Raw genomic sequence first — 14,178 nt, 5'->3', positions numbered from 1 at the left:
CTTTTGTCAAATCAACCAGAGCATTTTATGCGAATTCTTATTGCTCACAAATGTAGCCTGATATTCAAAATTCAGTAATTGATCTTTTGTCTTCTAAATACTCAACTTCCTTTTAATGCATCGCCCTGTATATATGATACGACAGCCTCCTCATTTCCCTTATGGCAACGCACATTGTTTATTTTGCAGGACAATTCACGAGTGATTGTGGAATGCGCCTATGTGTAGAGATGACAGATGTGGAGTAGGCAAAAGAAAACCAATCCCGGAACCCAAGTGCTTCAGTAAGAGTGAAACAATGTGTGAAAGCTTGATGAATGAAGGCACGGCAGGCCTGGCTCTTTGTTTACGTCTTTCACAAAACTTGTCAGAAAAGCTAGCTTATCTGTGACAGGGTGTCAGCTTGCAACGCAGCGTCGTCCATTTGAACCTTTTACAGCGAGTCAAGGTTGACAGAGCTTCTAAGGCAAGGTATGCCAGTTCTGATAGTAATTCATATGTGTTATCATGTAGCTTTCTCAGCTGGTTTGGTCGAAGGCAGGTTGACGGCTGGCTGCTATACTTCCAGCGTTCCCTTTCACTTGCGATTTGCTGTGTGTATGTTACGGCTGATGTGCCATGATTGCTCCTTCTTTAGATGCCAAAATGCAGTGCAGGCCTTGTCTGATAGCAGTTAGTTCTGAATACACTGATGCTGTGAAAGTCCCATATCAAAAAATTGCAGCTCCTGCAATATGGATATTGCAGTGGACATATTAGGATTTCTATAATATTTCAATGAATTGTTGAGCCCTAGTCAGGACAAAGGTCAAGTTGGAACATTTTCCAATTACTTCAAATATAAAGTATAAATATGGGATTTCTTGCAGTGAGTGGGGTTACAGCATTCCCTTGTCAAATGCTCGCTATGATTTGATCAGTATGTGTGACTTGCAACTCAATAAGAACCAGCTGTAGAGTATTATCATATTAACTGAACGTATTAATGACATATGAAATCTGGATCAAACCAGTTGGTCCAGTGTTGCCTTACATATGCATATGGTGTCGGCCTCGGCCTGTTGGTGCAAAGTGAGATAAAAGAGGGTTGAGAGAAGAGAGAGTGAATAAAGAGAAGTGGATTAGCACAACCTTCATCAGTGATAATTTGCTGTTTGCTTGCCCCTCCCCATGCCAAATGGGAATGTTTTCTTTGGCCCATGGCTACTCAGAGACTAATTAACATAAGAAAATAACCGCCTATCTACTGACAATGAACAAAGCTTACCAAGGGACAAGATCAGACTAATTTTATACCCAACCCTGATTATGAATGTCCAAGGAGTCTTCACAGAAATCAACAAAAAATATTGGACTTGGACTGCATTGCCACTTGAATAACTGAAAAAGATAGCAGTAATTCATTTTTCTAGGGATATAGTGCAAAGAAGATTTGATTTAAAAAGTGAGTGACTCAGAACCCTGAAACAGTGGTTTTGCACATTTGGTCACTCACAGTGTTTTGGCTCTCTGCAGGCTTTGCTCTGGCTCCAGCTTTAGGACTCCAGTAATATTAAGTCATCTGGAACGATATTAGTGTATTAGGAGCATTTGTCATGATATCCAGCCCAGCGAGACAGACCAAGATTCCCACACTCCAAGGGAGAAACCCGCTCCTTTCAGTAAAATGATGATTTGATTATTGCAAGCATTAGACTGGCAGTGGACTTTGACTTGGCCGGACTACACTTCCCATTTAATAACACCACTTAGAGTCCTAATGCTTCAAACAGATTCTCCAACAATAATACATAAAACAGAAAAGATGGCGTAAATCTGACATTTTTTGACATTTAATCAGGAAACATAGTGCTTTTTTTTTGTGTTGTAAAACCCTCCAGACACCAAGCAAAGTGGATTTAGCAGCCCTGTGTTTCTTGGCCTAGATTTTTATCATAATTTTACCAAAGGTTGTTCATGTTGGTCAGAGTGCTCAAGAGTCTAATAAGCTGATTTTGTATGATTTGGCATTTAGAATCAGTTTTAAATTACCTTGCCTGAATAATTCCAGCATGTTCATTTCATCTTCAAAGAGAAAAATTACAAGACATCAGTGAAATGATTCCATTTTGAACTTGATCAGTATTGAGAGGTTCAACAAATAACCTTTAATGGAGGTGCGCTAGAAAGTGCCTCGCTGTGATTTATGTGGAGTTTCCTGATGTTTTTCCATCTCGCCCCTGTGACTTTCCTGTGCTGGGGAGAGGACATTTACCCATCAATCCACACGTGATCCTCAGTGAAAATCCACTAAAAATTATAGTCATGGTATTCTGATGCCTTCTGAAACACTACAGGGGCATCAAAACCATATTTATCATACACAGCTGATACACTTTTAGAGAATGGAAGCAAGAGTCACGAGGTTCGTGAATCTGCCTGCGGTTGTTTGTTCATGACACAGTTCAAGGAAATGGATGATCGTGAGCGTGCCTGATCTAGAAATACCATTCTGAAATTAGCCATGTTAATCATGCACTGTGACTGAATGCTAGATTGAGCACATTCTATTTCAAAAGTGCATCCACTTGGCGTTGATATCAATCAAAGTCAGGTCAAGGGTGTGCTGTGTGTGTGTGTGTGCATGTGGTGAGAGTGGCATTCTTCTCTCAATAATAAATGATTAGCCTAATATCAGCCTTCCCCCATGCTTGAGCGCAGGAATAAAACACAGGGGCTTTACTATAAGAACCTTATGATGGAGGTTATTAACGCTCTGGCACAGGCACGCTGATTGGCGGATAGTGGGCGGCACATGCTGAATTCTGCCGATGACCTAAGGGACAGGGCTTTTGTGACTTACCGGGCATTTTGCCTGGCTCTTTGTTTTGGCCATGTGTCGCCCAGGGAGCCTGCCGCTCTTTCCAAAAGCCCAGGGTTCAAAGCTGCCCAGCCCAATCAAGGACTGAAGATTGGGCCAGTGCCAGGGAATAAAGAACATCTCAAACATCCTGCACAAAGAGCCCCTCTGCCTCCCGCCCTCTCCCCTACTATCCCTCTGTCTTTCTGTCAATTGTTTTATCTCACAGTCTCTAACTAGCTTGTCCAGGTCTGTTCAGATTTCACATGTCTTAATCTCCAAGTTGGCCACAGAGCTCGGTCTCCCGTGCACTCTGTGTTGTCTGCGTGTTATCTGTCACAAAGTTTCCTCCGGGATCCATCTGTTTCATTGCCTCTGCCGGCTCTCTCCCTTCTTTGCCTGTCCCAGCTGTAAAGTTCCCCATATATCTACAGACTCTCATCTTCCATATGTGCTCATCTCCTCTCTTCTGCTTTCATATTCCCTCTCTTCATACCCTTCTCTCCCTCTTTTCCTCTGCTTTCTTATCCTATCATCTTCCACTTTTGCTCTCCTTTCCTCTTTATCCTGCCCCCCCGGTCGAGTTGCCCCTTCCTCTCATCTTCCTTACCTCCTCTTCTCCCCTCCTCTCACCTCCTCCTAGTCTCAGATCTCACTCAGATCCCTCTTTCCATTTCCTCCTCCTAGTTTCAGTTCGCTCTTTCCATTTGCTGTCATCAGATGAGCTGCTCCAGAGATGGAGCAGCTCATATGGATAAAGATAAGCCCCGTAGCCCTGTGAGATAGATTGTGTGTGTGTGTGTGTGTGTGTGAGAGAGAGAGAGAGAGAGCAAAAGATTCAGCTAGACCACCCCCCCCCCCCCCCCCCCAATCCAACCCTGGCTCAAACCTCTGGCACGTTCCGTCTGCTCGAGCTAGCAAAGCCGCTAAAGCCAGCCTCTCTCTCTCGTCTATCCACCTCCCCATGCACAGCATTAGCTAACCTGCTTTTCAGCTATTCCCTAATCAAAAACATTTACAGCACAGGCCAACCTCTGTGCAGGGCCAAAACAGCAATGCCGCCATTGTCCCTTCATCATCGGCTGCTGCCCCGTCCATGTATTACTGTTGGCTTAGTCCAACAGGTGCTTAATTATTCTAATAAAAAAAAAACACTCAAATGGGAGGCTGGCAAAAAGGAAAGCCAAATGGGTTTAAAAAAAAAAAATTAAAGAGCTTACACAGAGCTGACCTAGTAACTCTCACACCCCTCCTCCTCTGCCCTGCATCAACAAATTAATGGCTCAAGCCTACAGGTGCAACATTTGGTTCAAAATGAAATCAAAAGTGATTGAATTTTCATGAAGACGTGGGGTCTTTTATTCCCCCCCTTGCTCCCTCGACTCACTTCTCTGCAGCTGCATTTTCCATGGCCCCATTACAGTGGCTACCAGGGACGGCTGAGAACGCACACTGTTTGATGCTCCTTTCAGAAAGGCCAAATTTGGCCCCGGCCAATGGGAGAGTGCGTGAGCAAGTGTTGGATTTGAAAGGGACCAATAGCACAAAGGGGTTTGTATCTGCTTAAAACGCAGGTGCACCACGACTAAGCGGGCAGCAGCTGGTGAGGTCATGAGGACACGGACAGACACACACACATGTACACACACTGGGACGATCTGGGTTTTTTTTCAATTGCACAGTAAACGTTATGCCCTTGTTTCCTTCCTCGTTCTGTCATCAGAGCTAACAGAAACACATAAAGAGTGCAGACAGTATAGCAGCAGTGGCTTTCCTGCTCTAGGTCTCCACAGCCTTTGTTGAAAAGTGAAGTGAAAGGGAGAACGTATGGTACACAAACGGGTATGGTTTTGAAATGACTGCTCTTTGAAAAGTGAAAGAGGAAGTGGAAGAGGGAGATGATGAAAAAAGGAACATAAAGCCTCAGAGAAGCTCTCGAAAATAACTGATAAAAGACTCGATTTTTGAGAAGAATCAATTTAGCCTGTGTGTCGGTTTGCGTTCACACTTGCATTCGTGTTCGAGATGGAGTTCAAGTTGGAATGGCACAGAGACAGAGTTAGATTTACGCTTCTCGGGGAGCTTACACCGATTCTTTTCAGCGGTATAAATCCAGGGTTGTCACAGGCAGCAGCCCTCCCTGCCTTCCTGGCCTGTCTTTGCCTCTCCGCTCCTCCCTCTGTGCTTTCTATCCATCCGTCATTAAACCCCAGAGACATGTCATCGTCTCATCCTCAACTCAATTCCTTTTGCCTGTCCTGGAGGTCCTGCAACAAAGTCTATCCCCACATAATCCAATTTCGGATGGAGTGATGGGCAGCAAAGAAATGACAAGCCCTTGGAAGCCACCCACACACAGCACAAACATACACACATCTCACACACGGCTCTGTTTGATGATGTCATTCAAAACGCTCAAATAATTTGATTTGAGCGGGCTGCCTTCGGCTCTGTTCGAATTGGTTTGTGGTTGAGCGGTTATCATGCCTAGTCCTCACTCTGTAGCCAACCGAGAGGCCTTCCCTAATCATCAGCCCATAGATAGAGCAGAATCTGAGGCTTGAGCCACATTAAGGTTTCTGTACCTCATTAAAGGGCTCCCTTCAGCATATGGCTTTCCGTCTGAGGAAATGGCATAAAAACGGGGGATGGAGTTCCTGGGAGACTGAACTTAACAGTCGTAAGTTGTCCGGCTCACTTCATTTCCATAGCCTGTCCTTTGAATGCTTCCAAGGGTATTCCAGGAGTCCATAGAGGAGAGTTGATAGTGGAGGAAATAGTAGATGAAATCAGAGTTGGCGTGCCAGTCGTCCTCTCCTGCTAGCCTCAGGGACTAACAGCCTTCCACTACGCACTTCTGTGGGTAGAGGTGTTTAACGGTCGATTAGCAGTCTCTGGGAGTTGTCCGCTGCACCAAAGGCACTGTCTTCTCCATTTTACGCTTCTCAGAAAGAGCAATTAGCACAATTTATTGCGCCATAGTTTCATTAAACATTAACCACAAATGTTGCGCCCTAATTGACAGCTGACTTTACTTTGAGGGAGCAGTGATGCCGCCTGGGTTCCATCAGTGAAGCGATGAGAGGGCATTGCAGCGACGACACAGAAAATCAGACATGCCATTCTGTGGATCAAACACTGGGAGAGCTGTGTCAAAGCTAATCTGCCGTTTCCCACACATGTAAAAGGATATGTGGTGTCACCCACTGCCTTTGTAGATTACAAGTATACTGTCATACTCTTAGTTGAGGTTCAGTTCATAGATATGGTCATAGTTAAGATGTGGAGCAAGAATTTATCTAGTAATAGTAATAATGTCTGTAATCTCCTCATACAGCAACATAAGGGAAGATACAACCCTAATCTTGTGGACTTGGTCAACTCACTGCAAAAACTCAAAATCTTACCAAGAATATTTGTCTTATTTCAAGTCAAAAATGTCTTATTCCTAGTCAAAATATCTCATTATGCTTAAAATAAGACATGATCACCTCAGAAGTAAATTGTTTTTAGACAATTGTCTCTTGTTTCAAGTGAAAATTTGCTTGAAACAAGTGAAAATTTGCTTGTTTCATTGGCAAAATGTGTTTCTTGTTTCTAGCTAATTTTCACTTATTTCAAGTGAATTTTCACTTTTTCCAACTGGCAAATTTTGCCAATGAAACAAGCAAATTTTTTTAGACAATTTTCACTTGTTTCAAGTGAAAATTCACTTGAAACAAGTGAAAATTGTCTAAAAACAATTTACTTCCGAGGTGATCATGTCTTATTTTAAGTGTAATGAGATATTTTGACTAGAAATAAGACATTTTGACTTGAAATAAGACAAATAATCTTGGTAAGATTTTGTGTTTTTGCAGTGCTCAACAAGTTGTGCATGTGTGTGCACACATACAACGTGTATGTGTGTCTACACTGAACCATGACTATTCACCAAATGTCCATCCTGATTTATGTATAAATTGAATTAGTAAGTGGCTTGATGTAGCACTAATCTCAGCATACATAACTGCAAATCTTCGTCAACTTTGTAACCAGCTGAAATGATTTCCTCTGGAGCAACAAAACACAAATGTCAAACTGTTTGCTGTCTGAGCCAGAAAAACATCTGCTTTCTGTAGGGCTGTCATGAATCCATTTCTCTTTGGCTTGTGTCCCTCTCAACTTTGGTAGTGGTGTTGATGGTGGTAGGGGGCATTATAAGAGGCTTGGCTGGACTGCTTTCACTGCTGCAGTGTACAGTTGGTGGCGAGCAGCCGGTCCCAGAGCCCTGGTAATTGAGGCTAAGAGGTTTATCTGGAGTCAGGACCCTGGCCTGTGGAGCAGGCTCTCACTGCCCAGCCAGATATAGGGGCCCAGAGTTGACCAGGACTGGAGAGACTCTCCAGAGACGGCCCCAGTTAGTTAGCAGCCGGTCGCTGTCTTTCATCCTCTGATCCCCCTCACCCACCCACCCCAGCAGCCCCCACCTCCGCTCTGTCTCGTTCACTCTCCCTCACCTCTTGCTTTGACCGATGTCGGTCTCTCAGTATCTTCTGTAACCTTTTACCTTGGGGGATCATTTTCTCTTGCTACTCTTTCTCACAAGCGCTTCTTCTATGTCAAATATGGACCTACACATAAACACACATACACACTCACAGATGCACACACACTCAGACACAAACACTCCTTCCCCTCAGCAGTAATGGTCAGTTTCTGTGTCTGCTCCCCCTCCCTCCCCTCCAGTCTGAGTAACAGGGGTCTTTCTCAGGACGCCAGTCTAATTTTACCTCCGCCACCAGGCCAGGAGGGGGGGGGGGAGGGACAGAGGGAGAGAGCGGGGGCACTTTTAGAGGTGTTATTTTGAGCTGCTGTGTCAAGGCGTAGGATGAGACTGTAAGCAACCCGAGGTCCTGTTCTACTCAAAGGCTATCACTATCCAGTGGTGGAGTAATTTGTATGTGCATGTGTGCACGCGCATGTGTCACCAGCACCCTCGCTATTAACTAGCGTTAGGGGAGACACATATTGGAAGATATAAATGTCCCTCTGGAGAGAGATACTATACTATGGAGTGCAAGGAATGCAGGCTGTAGGGAGAGGCTGGGCATCACACACACACACACACACACACACACACACACACACACACACACACACACAGATTTCATTCCATTTCTTCAAAACTAATTTGCTCCCTCTTAATTGATAACATAAAGCATTTTCTTCGTACATAAAATTAGCTGATTCAGCTCCACACAGATATTGGAGCAACCAACCACAGTTTTTTTATTTTCTTTATCTTTAAATGAGCTTTGTGACACTCTCATTTGCTGCAGCGTTTAATAGTTAGAAGTACATTGCATGCTAGCTTGTAAAACTGGAGCTAAATGAGTCTCTTTTTTATCATTGTCTTGTTGTCAGACTAGTTTGCAGATTCAGCCTTTCTTCAATCACATTTGTGACTCAAGACAAACTTTATCGCCACAGGCTGGTAGTAAATTGCTACTTAAAACAAAATACAGTGCGACTGCTATTAACCCCTGTCCTGTCTGTCTCGCTCCCCATTCCCCTCCTCTCTCCTCCTCCTCCTCCCTGCTTCCAGACAGTGAGATTGTTCCTCCGGACTGCCTGCGTCCACGCTCCTTCACCACAGTGCGCTCCTCCTCCCTGCGTCGCGAAGCCGACGACTCCCGCCTGTCCGTCAGCTTGTGTGACCTCAACCTGCAGCAGGAGGACGGAGGCCCCGCCCACAGCCACGCCCACCGCCACACCCTCCACCTGGCCTCGGCCTCCTCCTCCTCCACCTGCCCCATCCCTCAAAACTCCCTCAACTCCCAGCAGTCCTCGCTGCTGCCCCCCGCCCTGGAGAGTGACCTGCACTTCCACCAGCTGCGCGGCGCCCACATCAAGACCCTGGACGAGCAGACGGTGGCGCGCTCGGAGCACACGCGCGAGGAGCGCACCCTGGTCTTCACCGACCGGCCCCTGCGCACCGGAGAGACTGTGTTCATCAAAGTCACCAAGTCCAGCCCGGCGCGCTCAGGCTCGCTGTCCTACGGCGTGACGTCCTGCGACCCGGCCATGCTGCGACCGAGCGACCTGCCCTACAACCCGGAGGCGCTGGTGGACCGAAAGGAGTTCTGGGCCGTGTGCCGGGTGCCCACGCCTCTCCAGAGCAGCGACATCCTCGGCTTCTTGGTGAACCAGGAAGGAGAGGTCATCCTCAGCCACAACGGCACCAACGTGGGCATGCAGGTGTGCGTGGACAACTCGCGCCCGCTCTGGATGTTCTTCGGTCTGCATGGCGCTGTCACTCAGCTGAGAATTCTGGGTGAGTGAGCACAGCAAACATTCACATTAGTAAATTTATAAAAAATACTGGTTTTTCAATTAATTTTGATCTTTTGAATAATCCAATATTGATTTTGAAAATCCTTTAGGCTAGGCTTTTTTCAGTGGATATGTGAGACTTTTGCTGAAAGTGATTTGTGGTGCGCCTCCCATCCTGCAGATGTCCTCTGCTAACCTACAGAAACTCACTTGACCAAATTATATGTTTTGAGTGAATGAACAAACCTAGAATCATCAAACTTAGGCAGACATCATGATGCATTTTGGTTTAAAAAACATGACATAAAGAAGAGTTGGACAACAGAAAAGATACATATGGGAAGCAGAGCTGGTATTGTAAATATCCCTAAATTAATCAATATGGAAACAATTTGAATTGCAGTCGGTATTTAATTGACCTTACGCATTCAAATCTCAGTCAAATCGAACTGGTTAAAAGGTACTAATATCCAGCTGTCATATTAGTGGCTAAATCACCCTTTGTGCTTTGATCACATGCTTTACTGTGTAAATATTCCCACTGGAAATTTAATTGATGGTGGGAATAGCCCAATGATCAATCCTGGCTCAGGAACTTGCAGATTAGGATATTGATCTTCATTCGGCAGGGTAGACTGTTGATGAACGCTCAGAGCTACATGCCTAATTCACTTACTCGCTGGGGGTGAAATCTATTTGTAGTAGGTGTTGAGTATTCTGACAGTCAATACCAACAGTATGGCGACTCAGACAAATTAATTCTCGCCTAGTGGAAATTAAGTGTGGGGTCGTGACCACAAGCACAGGTCTGCAAAAGAGCCGCGAGTTAGGGAGAGCACTCTGTCACTTTGTTTGGCACAGCGCTCGGAGCAGATGTCTTGAGGCAGGAAGCCCAGGAAGCATCTATATACGCTCAAAGGATTAGTGAGAAAAGTAGATGCTGCCTCACGACTGGGGAAGATGAAAAACAGGAAGCGAGGGAAGGGAGGCGAGCGAGGGACTACGGGAGAGAGGACTGTGACCTGCACGCAGCAGGGGACAACATGATGTCTCAGCGGGGTGGGCACTTTGGCTGCCAGCAGTGTGCCGAGCCACCTGAGGTTTGTTTACCCTTTCCTAAATGCTGATAATGACAGGGGAGCGTGAAAAGTGTGCGGCAGGTCTGACCCAGCACTTCATTTTGCCCCAACAAGCATATTGCCTTCTCAAGAGGTGTAGACAGCTGTGGGAGGGTGGGGGGGGGGGGGGGGGGGGGGGGGGGGGGGGGGGGCGGCGGTGGTTGTACTCGACATTTCTGCGCAAGGAGCTTGAAAAGAGGAAAACAGGATGCAACAGGGTATCATTATGAATCTCATTCTGAAAAGCACTGACTCAATGCTCGGCTCAGAGACGCGCCAAAGAAAGTTGGTGCGACCCTCTTTAAAGTACATCCCCCTCACACAAACGCGCACTCAGCCTATAAGACTATACTCATCCTCCATCATTTTAACCAGAAGGCGGTATTCGCTAATTAGATATTTAGTGAGGTATGGCAGAGGTTCGACAGGCCATTTGATGCACAGCAGATTATGCAGCAGTGGAGGCTCTCTTCTTTTTTAACAGACCAATTAAGAGGCGTCACAGCTTCAAAACAACACTTTTCCAAAGTGTCATAATTGTTTGTCCTTGGAGAACGGGCCAACTATAAATACTTCCTGATTTTCTTTCAGTGACGGCAGAGGAAATTGAGGAAAGGAAGGAGAGGTTAAGAGAAGCTACAAGGGGACAACCTTGGCTTTAAGTAGACGTGCTTTGAGAGGGAGAGGAAGAGAGAGAAAAAGAGAGAGTAAATATAAACCATCAACCTCTTTGACACCATTAACAGCAATTTTCTCACCATTTTTGAAATGTAATTTAACACTTGTGTATTGTGCTCATCTTATAGTTTGTGCCTTATAAATTTCTCTTTTCTTAAGGGACTGGAGCAGTGATTTTAACCGTTTGGCTCATTTGCTACAATTTACCCACATTTCACGTTACAGCAAACCATTTTCCAAGTCATGTTGGCATACTGAAGAGTTCACAACATACAATCGAAATCTTGATTTTATAAATTTGAATTTTTGATTGAAACACCCGCCTTATATTGTTCTGCTTCACAGTCGTGACTAACAAAAGTTGTCGCCAGTCATAAACCACGGAACTGATCATTGGTTCCCATCAAAACACAAAAGTGCTGCTGCTCTTAGGAAAACTAATGTGGACGACTTTATTACAGTAATGGAATAATGTTGTGATGAAAGTTTGAAGTCTCTGAAAGTTCTTTTTCATATCCTGTTTTTTTTTTTTTTTCATATTGTATTCCTAGATTAGCAGAAACGGTAAGTTTATACATTTGGTAGTCACTGGTATGCTTCAGTAACACACCAAGGGGGGGGCCTGTGTGGTGCAGGGTTAAAAGTCACACGCCATCCAAAGCAGAGATCCGGGTTCAGTTCCTGGAAGCGGTGATTTCCAGCTTGGCCAGACATGCACAACTGACACACTGTGTTTGTGGGTGGGAAGCCAATGAGGGGGGCGGATCCTTACCCTACACTAGCAACTCCTATTGGTTGGTCGGGGTGTGATAGTGCAAACCTCTGCATGTGTTATGGTACGGTCAGATCTAAAAAGTAACACATTAAACCCTTAACATGATCAGGCCTGTCTTTGCCAACTGATACAATCCTCCATGGGTTTATACTGTCCTCTAATAGCCTGACACACCTAACCTTAACTGACAGCACGGCAGCCATGACAGTCATGTCAACACAAACTACACAGCTTGAACTCCATATTGTGCTGGTTGATAAGTGGTGGTCTACACATTCAATCAATTCAGGAAATCTCAAGAGAGCAGCAAATCACGCTCCCTGGACATATTGTTTCAGTGTCCTCTCTATCCTCAATTGATTTTCTGTGTTTTGGGTTGGCTGTGGTTACCTTGGTGTTTTTTCATAAAACACTGGTACTAGCTTTGTCGCTAGGTCTTGTGTGGTGTGATCACACCAAGAGATCACCTGTCTCCACTGAACTGAAATGCTGCCTGGGCAACAACTGTGCGAAAACAGATCGCCTTATGTCGCTCTATGTTCTAACAATCATTTACTGAAACCAGAGAGCGTTGGCAGATGCAACAAAACAGGAACAGCAGAACAATGAAACCGGTCTGAGGCGCATCTCCTTATCAGTGGCGATCTAGGAATCCCCACCCGGCCCGGCAAGAGTGTGAATCATCTTTACGTTGCAACTGCTTTGAATTAGGAAGTGTCTCTTATCTGGCAGTTGCAACACTTGATCTATTGCTTTGTGTTGACCCCAAAGCTGTTCAGCTTTCAGTTCAACTGAAATTTGTCCCATGAATTATACTGGGAGTGTGCATCAACATGACATCTACTAAAAGCTTAGCTGCCCCAGCGGGCTTGTGCCCTTCAGGATGGCAAGATAACACAGTCATTGTTTTAGCCTCTCTCCCTTCAAACAAAGCAAAAAAAAAAAAAAAAAATGTGCACCTTTGGAACAGCAGCAGGCATACTCACATTAATATTGGGATAACTCAGTTCAGTCAAGATTGTTTGGACAGAGTAATGACATTTTGGATGAAATCAATACTGCAGCAGTAGTCGTAAGGTCAGTAGTGGTAGTCATAACTGCTTATTCGTCACAGCTTTTTTTTTTTTTTTTTTTTTTTTAACCAAAATAGTGTAATTTATGTTTATTTTCTGCTTTTTAAGAAGTCCAGTTGAAGGAGATTATTATGTAGAATGTGTACACGTCTGTCCCTCTGCTGCACCACTACATACTGTACTTGGTGATGATTAATTCAAATTCTGATTCTGAAAAACAACATACAGCATATGTGGGTGATTTAAACCAACATGCACATGAAGTGACAGAGCTCGTGTAGATCATCTAATCCCACTGTTGTATGCTAAGCTCCTCACACTAGGTATTCCCACAGACTGCTTTCACCGCAGCACTTCGCGTCATAGCTCAAATGCAAGGATGTTTCATTAGTTTGATTATATCGAAATAAACGTCCAAATCGACGAGTTGACGGACTTGAACTTTGAGACGGAGCGATATTGAATGGACTCTGTGCCTTGTGGCGTGGAAATAGGACACCCGTCCAGTGACCCACTTCACATGTATTATAGATTCCATTAAAATGTCAGGGCGTTCATGCTCAAGTGAGCCGTCTCGCCACCCACATCCTCATATACTGCAGCTGCCACACTCGTCTCTCCTCTTCTTCTCATCTTCTCTCCTGTCATCTCCACTGGTCGTCCTTCCTCTGCTCCAATCTCCTCTCCTCCCCCCTCTATGAAATGCTTACTTTTCTATACTTTTTGCACTCATTTCAAATAACTTTTGTGTTACCACCCATCTCTAGCTTTCCCTTTCTACTTCTCACATATCCTCATTACACTGGCTGACACACACACCATCGCCGGCAAGTCATTTATAACAAATGGCAAAAGGCCGGAAAGGGCGTCAGTACTGTGTGCCTTCTCACAAATGGCCTGCAGAGCTTTTCCACACATATATATAACCTCATAATATTTACATAGCATATTTGCAAATAAACACTTGCATCACTAAAATTTGTATAAACTCAGGGATGTATGACTGTGTCCTCTCCTCAATACATCTCGCTTTCTCTCCAGGATCATATCTACACTGGAGCAAAGAGAGACTGTTAGCATTTTATGCAACAGCGGAAGGCATGACCTTAAGCTACTACCTTCTAGCTCCTCTCCTCCCCTCTCATCTAAGCACACAGAAAAAAAAAAAAACCTTTATCCTAAGAGCCCATCATCCAGATACTGCTTTAGAACAACAGTTCCTCTCCAATTAACTTAACGGCCACCCATTTTGAAACCCCGACACTGTCTGTATTTGAGGATAGCATTTCATCCATGAAAATGTTAATGTAAACTGTTTGCCAGTGTCCTCTCTCTGTCTTCTTCCTTCTGCCATTCTGCTCTCTTCTATCGCGCTTTCAG

At 44.8% G+C, this 14,178-nt stretch overlaps 1 protein-coding gene across 1 annotated transcript in view; it reads left to right on the top strand.

Annotated features, from left to right (window-relative positions):
* The window catches only part of neurl1aa (neuralized E3 ubiquitin protein ligase 1Aa), a 41,284-nt gene that overhangs the window by 17,194 nt on the left and 9,912 nt on the right, over positions 1-14,178 (top strand). Inside the window, exon 4 of the mRNA XM_030050308.1 lies at positions 8,427-9,155. Within this exon, the coding sequence (XP_029906168.1) occupies positions 8,427-9,155 (729 nt within the window). The remainder of the gene's footprint in view (positions 1-8,426; positions 9,156-14,178) is intronic.

The sequence above is a fragment of the Myripristis murdjan genome, chromosome 1, assembly GCF_902150065.1.
Source record: "Myripristis murdjan chromosome 1, fMyrMur1.1, whole genome shotgun sequence".
Classification (NCBI taxonomy): domain Eukaryota; kingdom Metazoa; phylum Chordata; class Actinopteri; order Holocentriformes; family Holocentridae; genus Myripristis; species Myripristis murdjan.
The sequence above is the reverse complement of the archived record's forward strand: the minus strand, read 5'-3'. Positions and strand labels throughout refer to the sequence as shown.